Below are 14516 nucleotides of genomic sequence, written 5' to 3'. Positions count from 1 at the left end.
TAGTTTTTTAATGAACGCAATAGGTTGGATAGATAATTTATGAACATGAGTGTGACCTTATTGCTTTAATTTTTTTAACACAAATAAAAACAGCGAATTTTTTTCGACAGGTTCAATCACATTCAATGCTCTGTCTGGCAAGATAATGTTCCGGGACATTGTGTATATCAACTATGATTACGCGGTACGCATTCAGGACGGGTATCTCATTTTCCGCTGGTGGCGCTCCTACGTACCCAAAGATGTCTCTGAAGGTATCTACTGTATTTATGAATTCAGTATGTATAAGCCATTACCTTAAAAAGTGGTAAGAATAATTTCTATAACGTAGGTAATACTATAGCAATGTGTTGAAAAAATCCAAAACAAACAATCTATTGTGCTACATGTGAAGTAAAACTTTCTGTGTTTCAGATTTATCACATTCTGACACTCGTCTCTCCATCATGCTGAACGGTTTCGAACTGCATTTTTACAACCGATGTAACCTATATAGCGAGTTGGAGAAGACCTTTGGGCTGGAGCCGTTCATCAAGCAGCAGAGCGAAGAAGACTCCGAGGACCGTGACAAGGCGATGAACGACGCCAATGAGAAACGGCGGCGCGCGCAGGACGCCGTGCGGTCGGAGGCCGCCATGGCGCGCACGTGGCGCGATCTTATCCCGGTCATCAAGACGGACGTGTGCTCGGCGCGCGTCGTCTTCGGAAACCGCCTTGTACCCACCACGCTATCCATCAGCGTCGAGGAGGCCCACCTCGTCTACAGTACCAAACCCCCCGCGTCCAGTCTGGACTACCTAATGCATTTCGTAAAAGCTAAAGCTGAGAACTGTAAGGTTATTCTGGCACCGAGCCCCAACTATACCGCCATGGTAGACGAGCCACCCAGGTACATGGGCGAGGGCTTCGTAGTTATGAGCTCCAATTACATTGAAGTGTATTTCTACATGGATGAGCCCGGGCTAGTGCCAGAGCAGCCTGTATTGCTGCAGTTGGCCAATGGGGACATAGTGGAATCTGCTCCTCCTATCTGGGGTGTCGACATCAAGTGTGGAAAGGGAACTGATTTTAGTTATGGACCTTGGGCGGACAGGCAGAGAGATCACCTCTTCAGATTTTTCTTTCCACCTAACTACAAGAATTTGGAAGTAACACCGCAACCTAAGCCTGGAGATAGAAGACAAATGCAATCATTTGATATTAGATTATCTACTCTAAACGAAGCTACGATTGATATTCTATTCACGAAAAATAAAGAAACCAACGCTGTTCATATCAACGTTGGTGCTGGCTCGTACCTTGAAGTGACTTTACCGTGGATCGTCTTGCAAGATGGCTACACTACAAAAATTACTGGGCAGCTACTCCATTTGGAGGCAACAACGAGTTTGCAATACAGAAGTTTAGCTGAAAGCGAAACATTAGAGTACACTGTGAAGTGCCACTACCCTCTTGTTTGGAATCATCACCAATGTTGGCAATTAGCGTTGACAGGATGTAAAGCGACTGTGCATCTTGTTTATACACATATAGACTTTTTTCAAGATTTGGTAAATGACTGGTCGAATAAATCGCGCCCCGATATTTTGCACTTTGTACCTTACACTTGGAAATTATCGTTGCTGTTGAAAGAGTGTGAGGTAGTGACAGTTAGCAATCAGTACAACTGGATAGATTGCAGCTCTACTAACCAGGAAAACAATCACGTTGCGTTTTGTGGCGATCTTCTAGATGTGTCCTTCGACTTGCCATTCGTCGATTTCTTGCCTGATATCATTCCATTGAAGATTTGGATTCAAGGTGAAGCCGTTGACATGAGCCTGTACTTACCCGAAGTCAACACTTCGAGGTTGCTCCTGTTGTCAATAGACAAAAATATGAAATTAATACCATGCAGGCTAAAAGCCTCTAAATGGCGAAGAAAGTGTGTAAAGTCGCAAGGCTGGGTGGACTGTTGGTCAGTGCCTATAGTGGCACTTAGCGTTCGTTATAACTACCATCCCATACCGCCTCTCGGACCTGAACCGCAAGCAGACATCACTACGCCGGAAAAGGAGGAGATTTTGCTATCTCCCATGAGAATACCCCGTATGAGGAAACAACCTCAGATGAACTGGCCTATTGACGGGAATAAATTCGACCGCACTAGCCTTCCGCCGGATAAAGTAAGCGTTGACCTTGAAGTAGGACCTTCTGTGCTCCTCGCCTACGGAACTATAATTACTAGTTTCATGAACCTGTTGGAGAATATTTTTGGCGAAGACCAAACATTTACAGATATGCAGAAATCCCCAAATATTGATACCTATTTCTTGCCCACCGAGAATACAAATAAGGCGAATGATAGAAGTAGCGTAAACCAGCACACCGACATATCGATGGATGACTCGACCGACTCGAGCAAAGGTCCTTTCGATCCGCGCCACTGCCGCCCACTTGAAGTCACAGTCTCCATTATCATTCATGATATTCAAGCTCATCTAGTCAAGAACTGCAGTGAGAGCGAACCACCCTGTCCTGTCGTATTAATCGAAAGATTTGGGTTTGAAATGGATAAAACTTTCCGAGAAACAAAACTTCAACTTCTTTTGAGTCCCTCTATATTGGTATCGTCAAATAATTTGTCACGGTCAAACCCTATGAATTCTGGAGTACTATATCAAGGGCATTTAATGCTTTCATCCTTCCAGTTACGCGGCAACGGATTTTTTAGCGACACTAATCGCGGTGTTGATGAAGACACTGTAGAATATGCCTGGATGTTGGAAATACAACTGGGGCAGCTCACGGGTCGGTTGACTCTGCCGCAGCTCTATCAAGTCGTGTCATCACTGGAAACGTTCCTTCTTCTCATTTGTGACAACGAAAATGAATTGTCTCCTACTAACCCTGTCAAACAATGCCACCACGGCATGAACAATGTCATATGCCCCGAAACGGATCTTACACTAAAGTACCGATGTCCGACGCCTAATGAAATCAAATACCGTATGATTCGCGTCGCTGTAGACTTGATCGATATTTACGTGGCTGACAGTAACACTACTTTGCAAACCTGGGTGTCTCCTATTAGATTGAGCTTCTGCAACCTGCACGGCCCTGGTTTTGGGATTGGCGTCACAGCTTTATTGCCCAACATTAAATTAGCTCTCTACACTCAAACCAATTTGCAAGCAAGTACTCATCACAATTCTAACGGAAGTAACAGCAGTCAAAATAAAATGCCTGAAAGCGATAACTGGGTGGGAGTTGGCTCCGTGTCATTAGGACCGCTTCTGATCGAAGCCGCTTCATCTTTGCCGCAGAGTCCGAAGAATTTTCACTTGGTTCAACAGAAGTTTTTAAAATTACACGACGAAAAAACAAAACGGTTGTGGTTCATGTGGCCAACTGAGGGAAAGAGTACACAGTGCGGTTGCCTTGGTGGTTGCGCATTTTTCGGATCCAACAGAAACGGCAGCAATTTCCTAAAACCGAGTCAGTCTGATTTGAACGAGGGCATTAATGTTGCAATGTTTAATGTGATAGAAACAATTCCCGGAGAATACGGCTATGGGCAAAGCCTGTTGCATGCGGGCCAACTGGTGTTTCACACACCGCCTTATAGCGGATTGAATGTTTGTTTGCAGCCCACTGCAGCGCTGGTACCGTCTCCTTTGCCACCTGCCACACGCTCGCCACAGACCGCTGAGCGCCGAAGCCTGACACGTAGGTTCTCTTACACTAGTGTCAGCAAAGGAAGCAACAATGTTCTTGTGTCGAGCACTAAAAGCGACGTGCCATATGCGCGGCTGGTGGACTCTGCAGTACCACTAGGAAACTCCAAAATCGACAGCGATTCCAAATTGAATAAAACTATTCTGAATATACCTCAAATGGAGAGTAGTGTGTCAGACTCTAAACTGGCACTGAATTGTGCCGTTAAGGACAGTTCTATAGTGAAACAGAAGAAGTCGATAGGTACAGATGCTGATCCCTTCGCCGTTCCGAAAGTCCCTATACGAAATGTCGGCGTATCTGAGTCGCACTATTCTCTTAATTCACAACCTCCTACTGACGACAATATCCCTCTGGAAGTACGGCGTACAATGTCCATAACCAGTGAAAACCCATCTGAAGCTTTCTTTTCGGCGGATGAAGACATGTTTCCGAGTCGATCTTCAAGCTTAAAGCATTCCTTTGGAAGTCGTCACAGTAATCCGAAAGACAAAAGTTCGTTTGGTATCAACGATATTACTGAGAAGTGGAGTAACTCTGTGCCACGTTCGGAAGCACTTGATGCTCCAGATACGATAAGCAATATAAGCGCCGGCGCGCGACAGGACTCTGAAAGCGGATCTGTGTCTTCGACATCGTTTATCTCGGCGATATCGTCTCAGGAAGATATGACATTAGTCAATTTGCATATGCAAACTAACAAACCTATAAATGAGTCACCACTCCTCATGTCCAGTTACATGAATAACTTACCTCAATACCGCTGCTGCAATTGGGCCACGTGCTCTTTGCCTAGCGGCAGTGATGTTTACACGTTGCCTCTTTTTAAGAGAGCCGAGGACGGAACGCTCGTCTATGTGGGTCAAAAATACCTCCCCATCTTTGAGCCACTTGGTAAAGTTAACATTCTAAAACTCGCGTCCAAAAAAGAAAGTCATAACAATCATGGCCCATATTCTAATTTAGCGCCACATTTTAACTCACAAATTAAAGCGCATCCGTTTCCGCAAGCTTGGTGGGATGTACAGCAAAACGTACAAGAAAACCAGGAGAACACAGGAGATAAGGTGCAAACTCCGACGGCGACTACTACGAGCGACAGCAGAAATGGCGTATGCGTGAAATTACGAGGAGAAGTAGATATAATGCTTACTCCTTTGGTACTCGAAAGCACACAGAAGTTTGTCGAGTCACTGACACCCGTACTGGCTAATGTCCATCCGATAACAGTGATTAACCATCTGCGTCTACTATGCATTTCTTCTGTACAAAGCGCCAATGTTCTAAAGCAGAAACAGTTTGTGCAAAACTGGCTCCCTCAAATGCAGGCTCGCACGCAGTCTACTTTGGCTAACGACAACGACGCCAAATGCAAGCTGGCTACCATTCCACACTCGAATGTGTACGAGGAAACAATTTGTGAACAACTCCAAGCGACAGTTACTGTTCCAAAAGTGAATATGATATTCATTCAGTCTTCCGTTATCGAAGATATGATATCCTTTTCGGCTCTGGATAATATACAAGATTTAACCTGCGTGTCTCTCTTTGGGGTGTCCGTGGAGAACGTAATAGCTAAATACATGAGCACGAAAAAGACTTTGGAGTCGGTACAACTGTACTACAGGCCTACGCTGCGTGCTCTCGGCAGCAAAAAGACTTTTGGCATAATGAAAGGTCCGCGCGCACTCATTTCAGCACCAGACTCGACGCGCAAACGTGGACCGGAAAAGGGAGAACCCTTGTACATCGAGACCACGCAACAGCAGTGCGACGACACCACATTTACCCTCAACATCGGTTGGTATTCTCATTTTACTAGTGCACTTTATTACCGATCAGTTCTTGGTAAGTTCATTTATAGTGATAACTTGTAAACATTTTCTCTTTTTATTATTTTGCAGGTAAAGTTCACGGGCAATTGCGTCGCATTCGGAACGAATCGACACAACTGAAGGATGCGACTATAACAGGGATACCTTGTCAACATTCCAAGGTTTCCTTCAAATTTACTCGAGCTGAGCCAGGGGCAAAGGGAAGCGACTCGACGGTAAGTAATTATAAGAATCGGTAGAAAAAACCAAGTTTTCGATTTTACCACGGTTAGGTAACTGTTAGGCCATAAATTAGCAACGGTGGTGCGTTCAGCGGGACGTTCAAAGTTTGCGCGGATATTGAGTCTTGTGTTCGATGTATCCAACACAAGACATACGTTTGACGCGACACAATGTACAAGCAAACCTTGAACGTCCCGCTAAACGCACCACCGTTCCGAATTTAGAAATAGAAACCATTTATTGCATCGCCACATTATGAAAAAAGACACAGCAAAAACTAATATAAATAAAAATAGAAGTAACACAAAAAACAGCGTAGCAAACATTTAAACAACAAGTTGTACTATTTATACATTACGTAATACTATACTGACATGTATGCTGTTGTGGCATAAGCAAAAGGATCCCATTCAACTAAAGTCACTGCCATGACTAGGCTGTGACACTGGTTTCCAATGAGCCCTAGCCGAGTGGAAGATCGTGTCTGACTTTGCAGGGTGCAGCGGGCGGCAGTGCGAGTGACGCTCAGAAGGATAACTCTATAGGGTACATTATGTTCGAGTGCGGCGTGGAAGGCGTGTGTGTGAAGGTGGCGCAACACGCGCAGTCGCACAAGCCGGCGGTCGGCGACGAGCGACCGGCCGCGCCTGCTGACAACGACAGTTGCCGCGAGTCCGTGAAGTCTGTCGACGAGATTCGCGACACTCGCACCTCACGTTCGCGAACTTCCGGCTTCGAGGAGTTGTTCCGCAAGCGCGACTCCTCTTCGAAGCCCGGCACGCCAAACCTAGGCGCGCCGCCAACGCCTAGCGCTGACGCCCCGCCACCACAGCCCCCCACGGCGGAAGCGGCAGGGGGTTCAAACGGAGCCGGCCGCGCGGCTGCAGGTAGCACTTCGTCGTGCTCGCTTGACCTCAAAGTGGTATGGTTCAACTTTGCCGCACCTCCACGCACGCCTATCACTAGGAAGATCGATTACACCCGGCTAGACTGGAATCTGCTAAGCACGGCGTCGCCGGCTATCAACGCGTGGATGAACCCGTGCAACCGGCTCGGTATCCGTGTGGTGGCGCTGTACCGCGCCCACGCGCGACGCGTGACCGCCACGGCCGCCAGTTTAATGGCGGGTGCACTGGATCTTGCGCCACACTACGTCGCACCCAAAAGCCGCTACGGCCGACACACGCCAATGGCACGCCAGCTGCGTGAGGAGCCGTCGTTGCAGCTGTGCGCCGCGCTGCTGCGGCATGCGTTGCACGCCGACGCCGCCGCTGTTCAGGCCGATCTCGCCGACCGCCACCTGCCTTCACTGTCTACCCTTCGACAGGTAAAATATACTATATTCCATGGACTACAGACGACTCGATACCTTTTCTTCTCGTACACAACTCGCTGCTTTTCAAGAATAGTGGCCTAAATCAAAACAGTACATTTTTGTCTTCTGACACAGCTGCAGTCAGTATGAGCTAATTTTTATTGTAAATGAGACACCGCCCTTTTTATTGATTAACTTAATCACGTGACAACATGGGCTTGTATATGATTCATCGGCTTCGCATTTAGACACTCTGCAGATGTTTTTAAACAATGTTTTTGATGAATTAGCTGATTTTGACGTAAACCGCTATTCTAGAAAGTCGTCGAAATGCACATCATACTCGCATAGATCCTTCTGCTTCTTTGCCACATTTCTTTACTTTCATTTCAATTCTACTTTGCATTATTTCGCCATGAATAAATCAAATCAAATGGCTAGCTTAAGAGTAACACTTGTGATGATACAGAAAGCTTGCTAGAAGTTATTTCATAATGATATTTGTATAACAATTCATTTATACTATATATGTATATTACTGATAACTAAATGTTTTATTGTTAAATAAATATAGCAAATCTCTTTTAAGCGTAATATAAAGAAATTATGCACAAACAAAATGCCTAAAATGCAGGTACTCATTTACTTATTGAAAATCTAAGATTTAATTTTACAACTTTATGAAGTTGTATGATATTTGTGGTTCCTTTTTTACTGTTATTTTAATATTATTATAGCTTCCTTTACATTTGTTTTACATTATACTTTACATGCTGAAATTTTGCGATATTTTCGCAGGGTGTGATCGTGTTGAGCCGTCAGTGGAAGAATATTTTATATACGCCTCTTCTGATCGAACAAGGTTATCGTAGCAAAGTGCTGAAACCTCTCAACGTTACCTTCGCACTGCCTGATCTGCTCGAGGTATGCTCTATATGAACTGTTCGTGTTTTGTGACGATATACACATAATACACAGGGACATTTTTAATATACTAACAACCTCGCAGGATTAGATTACTAATAATATCATTGCAGGCAGAGGGAGAAGGATGAAATAATTAAAGAATCCTTTGGGATTTTTGGGAACGTATTTCTCCAGCTATATTTGTATGACAACTATATTTAGTTGTTTTGTTGTTGTTTGTTATTACAAAAACACGACGTCAAAAAGAGTACAAATTCAAAAGGAACGTGCTTGCGCACAATCAAACAACAACTTTTGTTCTGTAACTTGACAAAACATGATAAATGTGCCAAAAATAAACTTGTATTTTTTTTTTGTACTGTCTAATTATTATTACTTATACTGTAACTGCCTCCGTGGCCGAACGGTTATCATGATGGGCTACCACGCAGAGATCCCAGGTTCGATTTGCGGGCCAGGAGAAACATTTGTATGGCCTACATTTATTTCTTTTGTGAGTTTGGGTGTAATTAACCCGCGACACAGGGTTCCCCTAGTGCGGGGCTATGTTGAGTGTGTGGGTTATTAAATCATATTTGGTAGTAAGGTAATAAGTTCAAACGTGTGACGACTCTCGCGTTTTGCGCAGAGTTATCACCGTTTCTAGTGATCTATTTACATGTTTTTATTTTTCTAAGAAAGCAAAATGTGACCAATTATTAAAAGTCATGGAACAAAAGTTGATGTTTATGATGTTAGTAGTACAGTCTTGAGGTAGATAGTTATTTTACAAAAAACCCTGTAAAATATACGTAACGACTTGTACTGATCGATAGGTGGAGAGCGGTACGGGGGAAGCGCCGACGTGGGGCGAGCCGGGCGAAGGCGTCTCGGACTCAGTTGACGAGAACTGCCTGCTGCTGCACATGCCTGACCACTACCAGCCTGCTGAGAATGCCGCAGGTGAGTTCCGGAAATTCTAGACTCCAGAAGCAAAAGAAGTAAAATGAGGCAGAATTATAAATGAACTGTGCTAATAGCACACGTTGCACTGCAGGATGTATGTAAATGTAAGTTGACAATGCAAGGTATTGGTGTAATAAATAGATGCTACTTGTAAATGTTTGTAGTACAAATAAATCAATTTTAATAAAAGACAGTTATGATACTCATTTATAGCAAAATATACATCGATCAGCGTAGTACCGCAGTAAGCGTGATCATACGACATCGTGCGGGCATACTTCTGCATGTTAAAGTAACAAAATGTAAATCATAAAAAAAAAGATGGACTGTTTCACCCGTACATGAATATGAAATGTTTGAATTTTGTTCTTAGGGCGTGTTCAAAATAGCAGATTTTAGAAGCGCTGCAGCCGCACGACTGTCGCGCTGTTGAAGTGCGACCAAATTTTCTCATGCGTTTTTTTTATCCAGTCGATTGGAATAACTGGCGGAACTGCTATCCCATATTGCAGGGTGTTGTTTTACATTCTCTATAAATTCTTCAATTCAATTTTCATCCATCATGGTTAATTTGAAAAATTAATATGTACATCTTACTAACCGTGACTGCAACCGAGCGTGACTGCAGCGCGTCTAACAGCGGCTAATTTGAGCGCGCCCTTATTCTATGTTCGTTTTCTGTAACGCATTTTGAGCAGTCTAGAAGGTAAAATAATTAAATTATGTAAGTTTATTTGTACTTCGTAACAATGAGTAAATGATTTTCGCGGCTGCAGCCGCGACCGCGACCATGCGCTTGCGCCCCCCTCGCCCCCCGCGACCGCACTCCGCCCCGAGTTCCCCGCCCACCGCGCATCCGCCTCCGGTCGGTGCGTACTTCACCAAGTTTGTCGTCTTCGTCTTCGTGCTCTACTTACACCAGCATTTATTATTTTATTTTTTGAGCGAACCGCGTTCGTAGTAATGTCGCTTTCTCTTTTGTTTTTCTCTAGCATTTTCGTTGTATCGATTTGGTTTTTCAATCACAGTGAACACGAAACATATTATCATCACGAGAATTAAGTGTTACTTGAATCATATCGATTTAGTTTCAGCTGCTTTCGATGTGTCATATATCGTCAATGTTCGCCTATCGAGTTTCACTCTCATCGTATAATGCATTATATTGCACTACTTCATCACACTTGCACGTAAATAGCATGATTGCATGCAGACTAACTGTACTATAAATAGAACCCTCAGGGCTTTTTTTTCTCATTACCGGCTCTGGCTGTAATGAGAAGAAATAAGGCCCGAGGGATTTATTTGCGGCATTACAGTCAAGTTAGCTTACATGCAATATACTATTTTCGTACAAGTGTGGTTAAAAACATTGTATGTTTCATGGGCGATACGGGAATTACGTACCTCGACTCCGAAAGCCCTCAGACTTCGACTGCGGCTTCTAATAGTCTCGTTCGTAATTCCTTATTTGTCGCCCTTAATACAAAATGTACTATTACATTCCCCCTACAAATTTTTTACGTATAATAAAACTTGTATGAACTTTTTAGATCGAGTGGGCGCCCCGCGTGGCAGCCTCGCGTTCCCTGTGCTGTCTTTCCCGCCGCATAAATCGCCCTTCCACGATGACGCCGCCGGTGAGTGGCTACTGCACCGTCTTTAACAGAACACACAGGCGACAGTGATGGATACTATAGTCTATCTTTTTTGAAGATGGAGTAAAATGACATTTGTAGGGTTGCCAGTTTTCATAAAATTTTAAATAGTTATGTAGTTGCTGCTAATAGTTTAGCTAATAGCTTTAATAGTTTAGATAATAGTTTAGTAAATAGCTGTTAATAATTTTATCGATAGATTGCGAAAGAATATATAATTTTGCCAAAAATGATTAAATTGCCAATTTTACGACATTCCATCGAGTATATATAACTAGAAATGGAGACGTAATTTAATTTAATATGTTTGAAAACTTTCCTGCCAAATCACTACGGACAACTGCGCCCCGATTGGCCAGCCCGAATTCGAAACAATTGACGGGTGTCGTCAATTGATTTAAAATTCAAAGTAATATAAGGCCCATTTGCCTGACGAGTTGCTAGCGATGGATAGCTCTTATTTCCTCTCTATTTGGTTATATACTCGAAGCGACGTTCTAATGATTACTAATTGAGCACTTGCGTTCTTTATTTTGACAGTTGGCCTACTAATATCGAGATCAATTTTTATTCATATACATTTTAACAAGAATAGCCGGATTTGATTATCGATATGGAATTAAAATGAAAAACTTTAAAGTATGTCTCCTCTTTATATTTTTAAAATACAGTATATATATGTATTAATTTACAAAAATTGACAATTCAAATGAACTTGTACTCAGTAGTTGGACGAATAATGGGTCGAGGATGATTCAAATTAAACAAGTTCGGCCATTTATTCCAAAAACGTGATATTCAGTCGATAATCGATAGAATATTTATCGACTGCAATCACTAGTCGCAAGCGGGCAACACTTTTGCGAAAGGACCTGTCATTTTACTCAGTCTTCAAAAAAGACAGACTATAATACGGATACGGGTGCGCAGGATACGGTGCGTTGCGTGAGGAAGGGGTGGGAGGGTCGGAGGCGTCTCTGACATCGCCGCAAGCCAGCGGCTCTACCGAGCAGCTGCGTGCCGCAGAGCGTGCACGCGAGGATCTTTATCAATGGATGGCCAAGCAGGATCCTATCAAAGTGGTGAGTATTCTCTCCTCTCCTTTCCCATTTCGTCCTGGCCTCGCTCATCTGTCTGTCCTGCGTAGGAACCAAACACACGCCGCCCAATCATACCGACGCCGCGGCCCAACCCGTTGGCGGTGGCGGCGACGCTGCCCGCCTGCAGCCTCTACCCACTGCAGGGGTCGTTGATGCTGCTTGACGCACACCTCGTATTCCAGCCATTCCTCGCAGCGCTCGGCGTTTCGCCCAATCAGATAACTCAAGGTGAGCGCCCATTTTTCAATCCAAAGGCTCTCGGTGGTTATTTATTGGGCGTACGTTAAGAAAGTATTATCTAATTAATTTTTTATTACTACAGCGAGCTCGTTTGCGTAATCCTACTTTGCTTCTATAATGTGTAGTGTGTGTGTGTGTGTGTGTGTGTGCGTGCGTGCGTGCGTGCTTGCGTGTGTGCATATAAAATAAATACATTAGTAAAATTAATTCACATAGCGTTCTATTCACAGGCGAGTCGAAGAACAAGGATGGCCCTCCGGGGCCGACGCCGCCAGCTTTGGAGTCGCTGGGGTCGCGGCTGTCGTTAGTGGCTTGGGTAGACTCGTTCCGCATCGACATCGTTGTGAGTGAGCTACGCGAGGCTCGGGGCCGTGCACGGATGGCACCTGATGCTGACGGAGGCGCCGCCGCCTTCCTCTGCGAGAAGGTGTCGCTGGACGTGGACCTTCGCCGCGTGGCCGACGTGGCCGTCGACGAGCTAGTGCAACGTCGCAACGTTCTCTACATATCACGTGGGCAGCTCAAGAAGCACATCTCCACCGTGCTCAAATTCAACCTGAGCGTGCGCTTCATCTCTCAGCAGGTGCTTACAAATCCTCTCGTTTCGTTGATCGGCTAAATGCTGTCGGGGTTTACCCACAGTAATACAGCATGGATTACACAGTAATTACAGCGCTTGAGAAGGGTCTTATTAAAGGGTTGGCAACACACTATAACGCCCCTTTAGGACCGCTAATGCCCGCATTCGGTCAGGCGCGCCGTATGCTTGTTTGCTGCCTACAGAATACATATGATAAAAAAATCGGCTTTAAAACTAAATGGGTGACAGATTGTTCTATAAACTTTTTGTGAATTCTTCGCAGGTAAACATGCCTCTACTGCGACTGCTGCATCAAATCAGCAACATGTACCAGAACGTAAAGGACACACAGGTGGAATTGCGGTCCCAGACCAAAATATCGCACAGCCAAAACAAACATACTTCCTCTTCAGGTGAGTATCTAAGTGATACAATAATTGCTTTTATATTGTACGAAATCAATTGAAAATTCATTACATTAGAGAATAAAAATAGTGCAATGGTGCGTGATTCTTTGTTGTGTATGGTTGATAACAACTATAATACAAGGTCGATGACCTTTGGTAAATGTGTAATCCCAAGAGTGACTAACTACTATGGAGATAGGACTTTAAAGAAACGTATTCCATACATATTAAAGAGCTCACCAGAAGTTATTAGACGTGCAACAAAATATTTAAATTGAAAAAAATGTTGAATGATCATTGTTTCCGAAATTTTTGTTGAATAGTTAGTAATTATATTATTTAAGTATTTTTAACTACATTGACTTACAGTTTGTAACTTTTTGCTTAATTGAGACTCGTTTCGATACTACAGTCACATTGTGTATACAGTTTTATAGGACTATGCTTAGATACGTACATTGTACCCCTTTTTAAATTCTAAAAATTTGTTCATAATTTATGGTAATTAATTCAGTGTCATAAGTAAGTAGAAATTGGAAGAGCTCCCCAGGATGCTCGCCATGTAAGTAAGCAAAATAAACTTTTCGGAATAGACAAATGCTCTCAACGGGGAACTTATTTTAGATGCGGTTGCATTGCATAACTCTGAACATAATTTTGTCTTAGTTTCAGACTTCCGAGAAAATCTTGTGAGTGTGTCGTCTCTTGATAAAGACACGCAGTATTCTACCCTGGAGTCAAAATGGGAGGTGCTGAGCACGGCACCAGCCCCGGTTGTGACCGAGGTGGATGTGGGCAGCGGCGCTGACGTGCCGCACTCCCTCAGCCAGCAAAAACTGACGGTGCCTGTGGCGCGTACGCGTCCTCAGTCTTTCGCGCAAAAACTGCGCTCCACCAGCAAAAGCGTTAAGGGTAAACTAGGTCCGTATTGCCCCGATTCTCTCATTCTATCCAATTTACTGATAGTTGAGGCTTAACTTTTAACTTGCGGAAGTTAATTGGCCGTCCATAAGAATCGGAAATAGGTCTGTCTCGGAATCGCGGTAACCGCGAATTAAGAGTTAAGAGTCGATACTACCTCAGCTTAATAAATTAAATTTTTTCCCGTACTAATACGGTTGATTTTACTTGGGGCTTTATTTTAGAATGTATTTTTAAACTATATGGTACCTATTGAACACAGTGGTTTTTTTTGTAAAATTTCGAGGTAAGTTCGTGTTTTTTTTCTATCCTGAAAATTTTTGTATATCCTCAATTTTACTGTATATTTTTTCCAAAATGATTGTTTCAACACTTTCATTGTTATGCAGAATTTGAGGTTGTATAGACTCTTAATGCACCACGTCTATGTTTGCAGGCTACAGCTCGTTGAACGAGGGTGCCCACACGCCGATGTTCGGCGCCGAGGCACTGCGTTCTATGGCCGCTGCTCCGGCACCACCCGCCACCGTCGTCGGACCGAGTGGCGACTCGCTGGCACCACGTTGCTGGCGTACCGTGTACTCGCTACTTAATCTGTACGCCAACATGCCCGACGCTGACACTATCACGCACAGGTTGGTCTCGGTCC

The 14516-nt window shown here is 43.9% G+C and overlaps 1 protein-coding gene across 1 annotated transcript in view; it reads left to right on the top strand.

Moving 5' to 3' along the window:
* Positions 1-14516, top strand: part of LOC113226138 (transmembrane protein KIAA1109) — a 38649-nt gene that overhangs the window by 3851 nt on the left and 20282 nt on the right. The window contains exons 3-15 of the mRNA XM_026458667.1: positions 111-254; positions 415-5517; positions 5622-5767; positions 6271-7101; positions 7888-8013; positions 8832-8958; positions 10515-10601; positions 11550-11701; positions 11767-11947; positions 12190-12542; positions 12823-12952; positions 13613-13867; positions 14304-14502. Of these exons, the coding sequence (XP_026314452.1) occupies positions 111-254; positions 415-5517; positions 5622-5767; positions 6271-7101; positions 7888-8013; positions 8832-8958; positions 10515-10601; positions 11550-11701; positions 11767-11947; positions 12190-12542; positions 12823-12952; positions 13613-13867; positions 14304-14502 (7834 nt within the window). The remainder of the gene's footprint in view (positions 1-110; positions 255-414; positions 5518-5621; positions 5768-6270; positions 7102-7887; positions 8014-8831; positions 8959-10514; positions 10602-11549; positions 11702-11766; positions 11948-12189; positions 12543-12822; positions 12953-13612; positions 13868-14303; positions 14503-14516) is intronic.

The sequence above is a fragment of the Hyposmocoma kahamanoa genome, unplaced genomic scaffold (assembly GCF_003589595.1).
Source record: "Hyposmocoma kahamanoa isolate Upper Pololo Valley unplaced genomic scaffold, ASM358959v1 182, whole genome shotgun sequence".
Lineage (NCBI taxonomy): Eukaryota > Metazoa > Arthropoda > Insecta > Lepidoptera > Cosmopterigidae > Hyposmocoma > Hyposmocoma kahamanoa.
The sequence above is the reverse complement of the archived record's forward strand: the minus strand, read 5'-3'. Positions and strand labels throughout refer to the sequence as shown.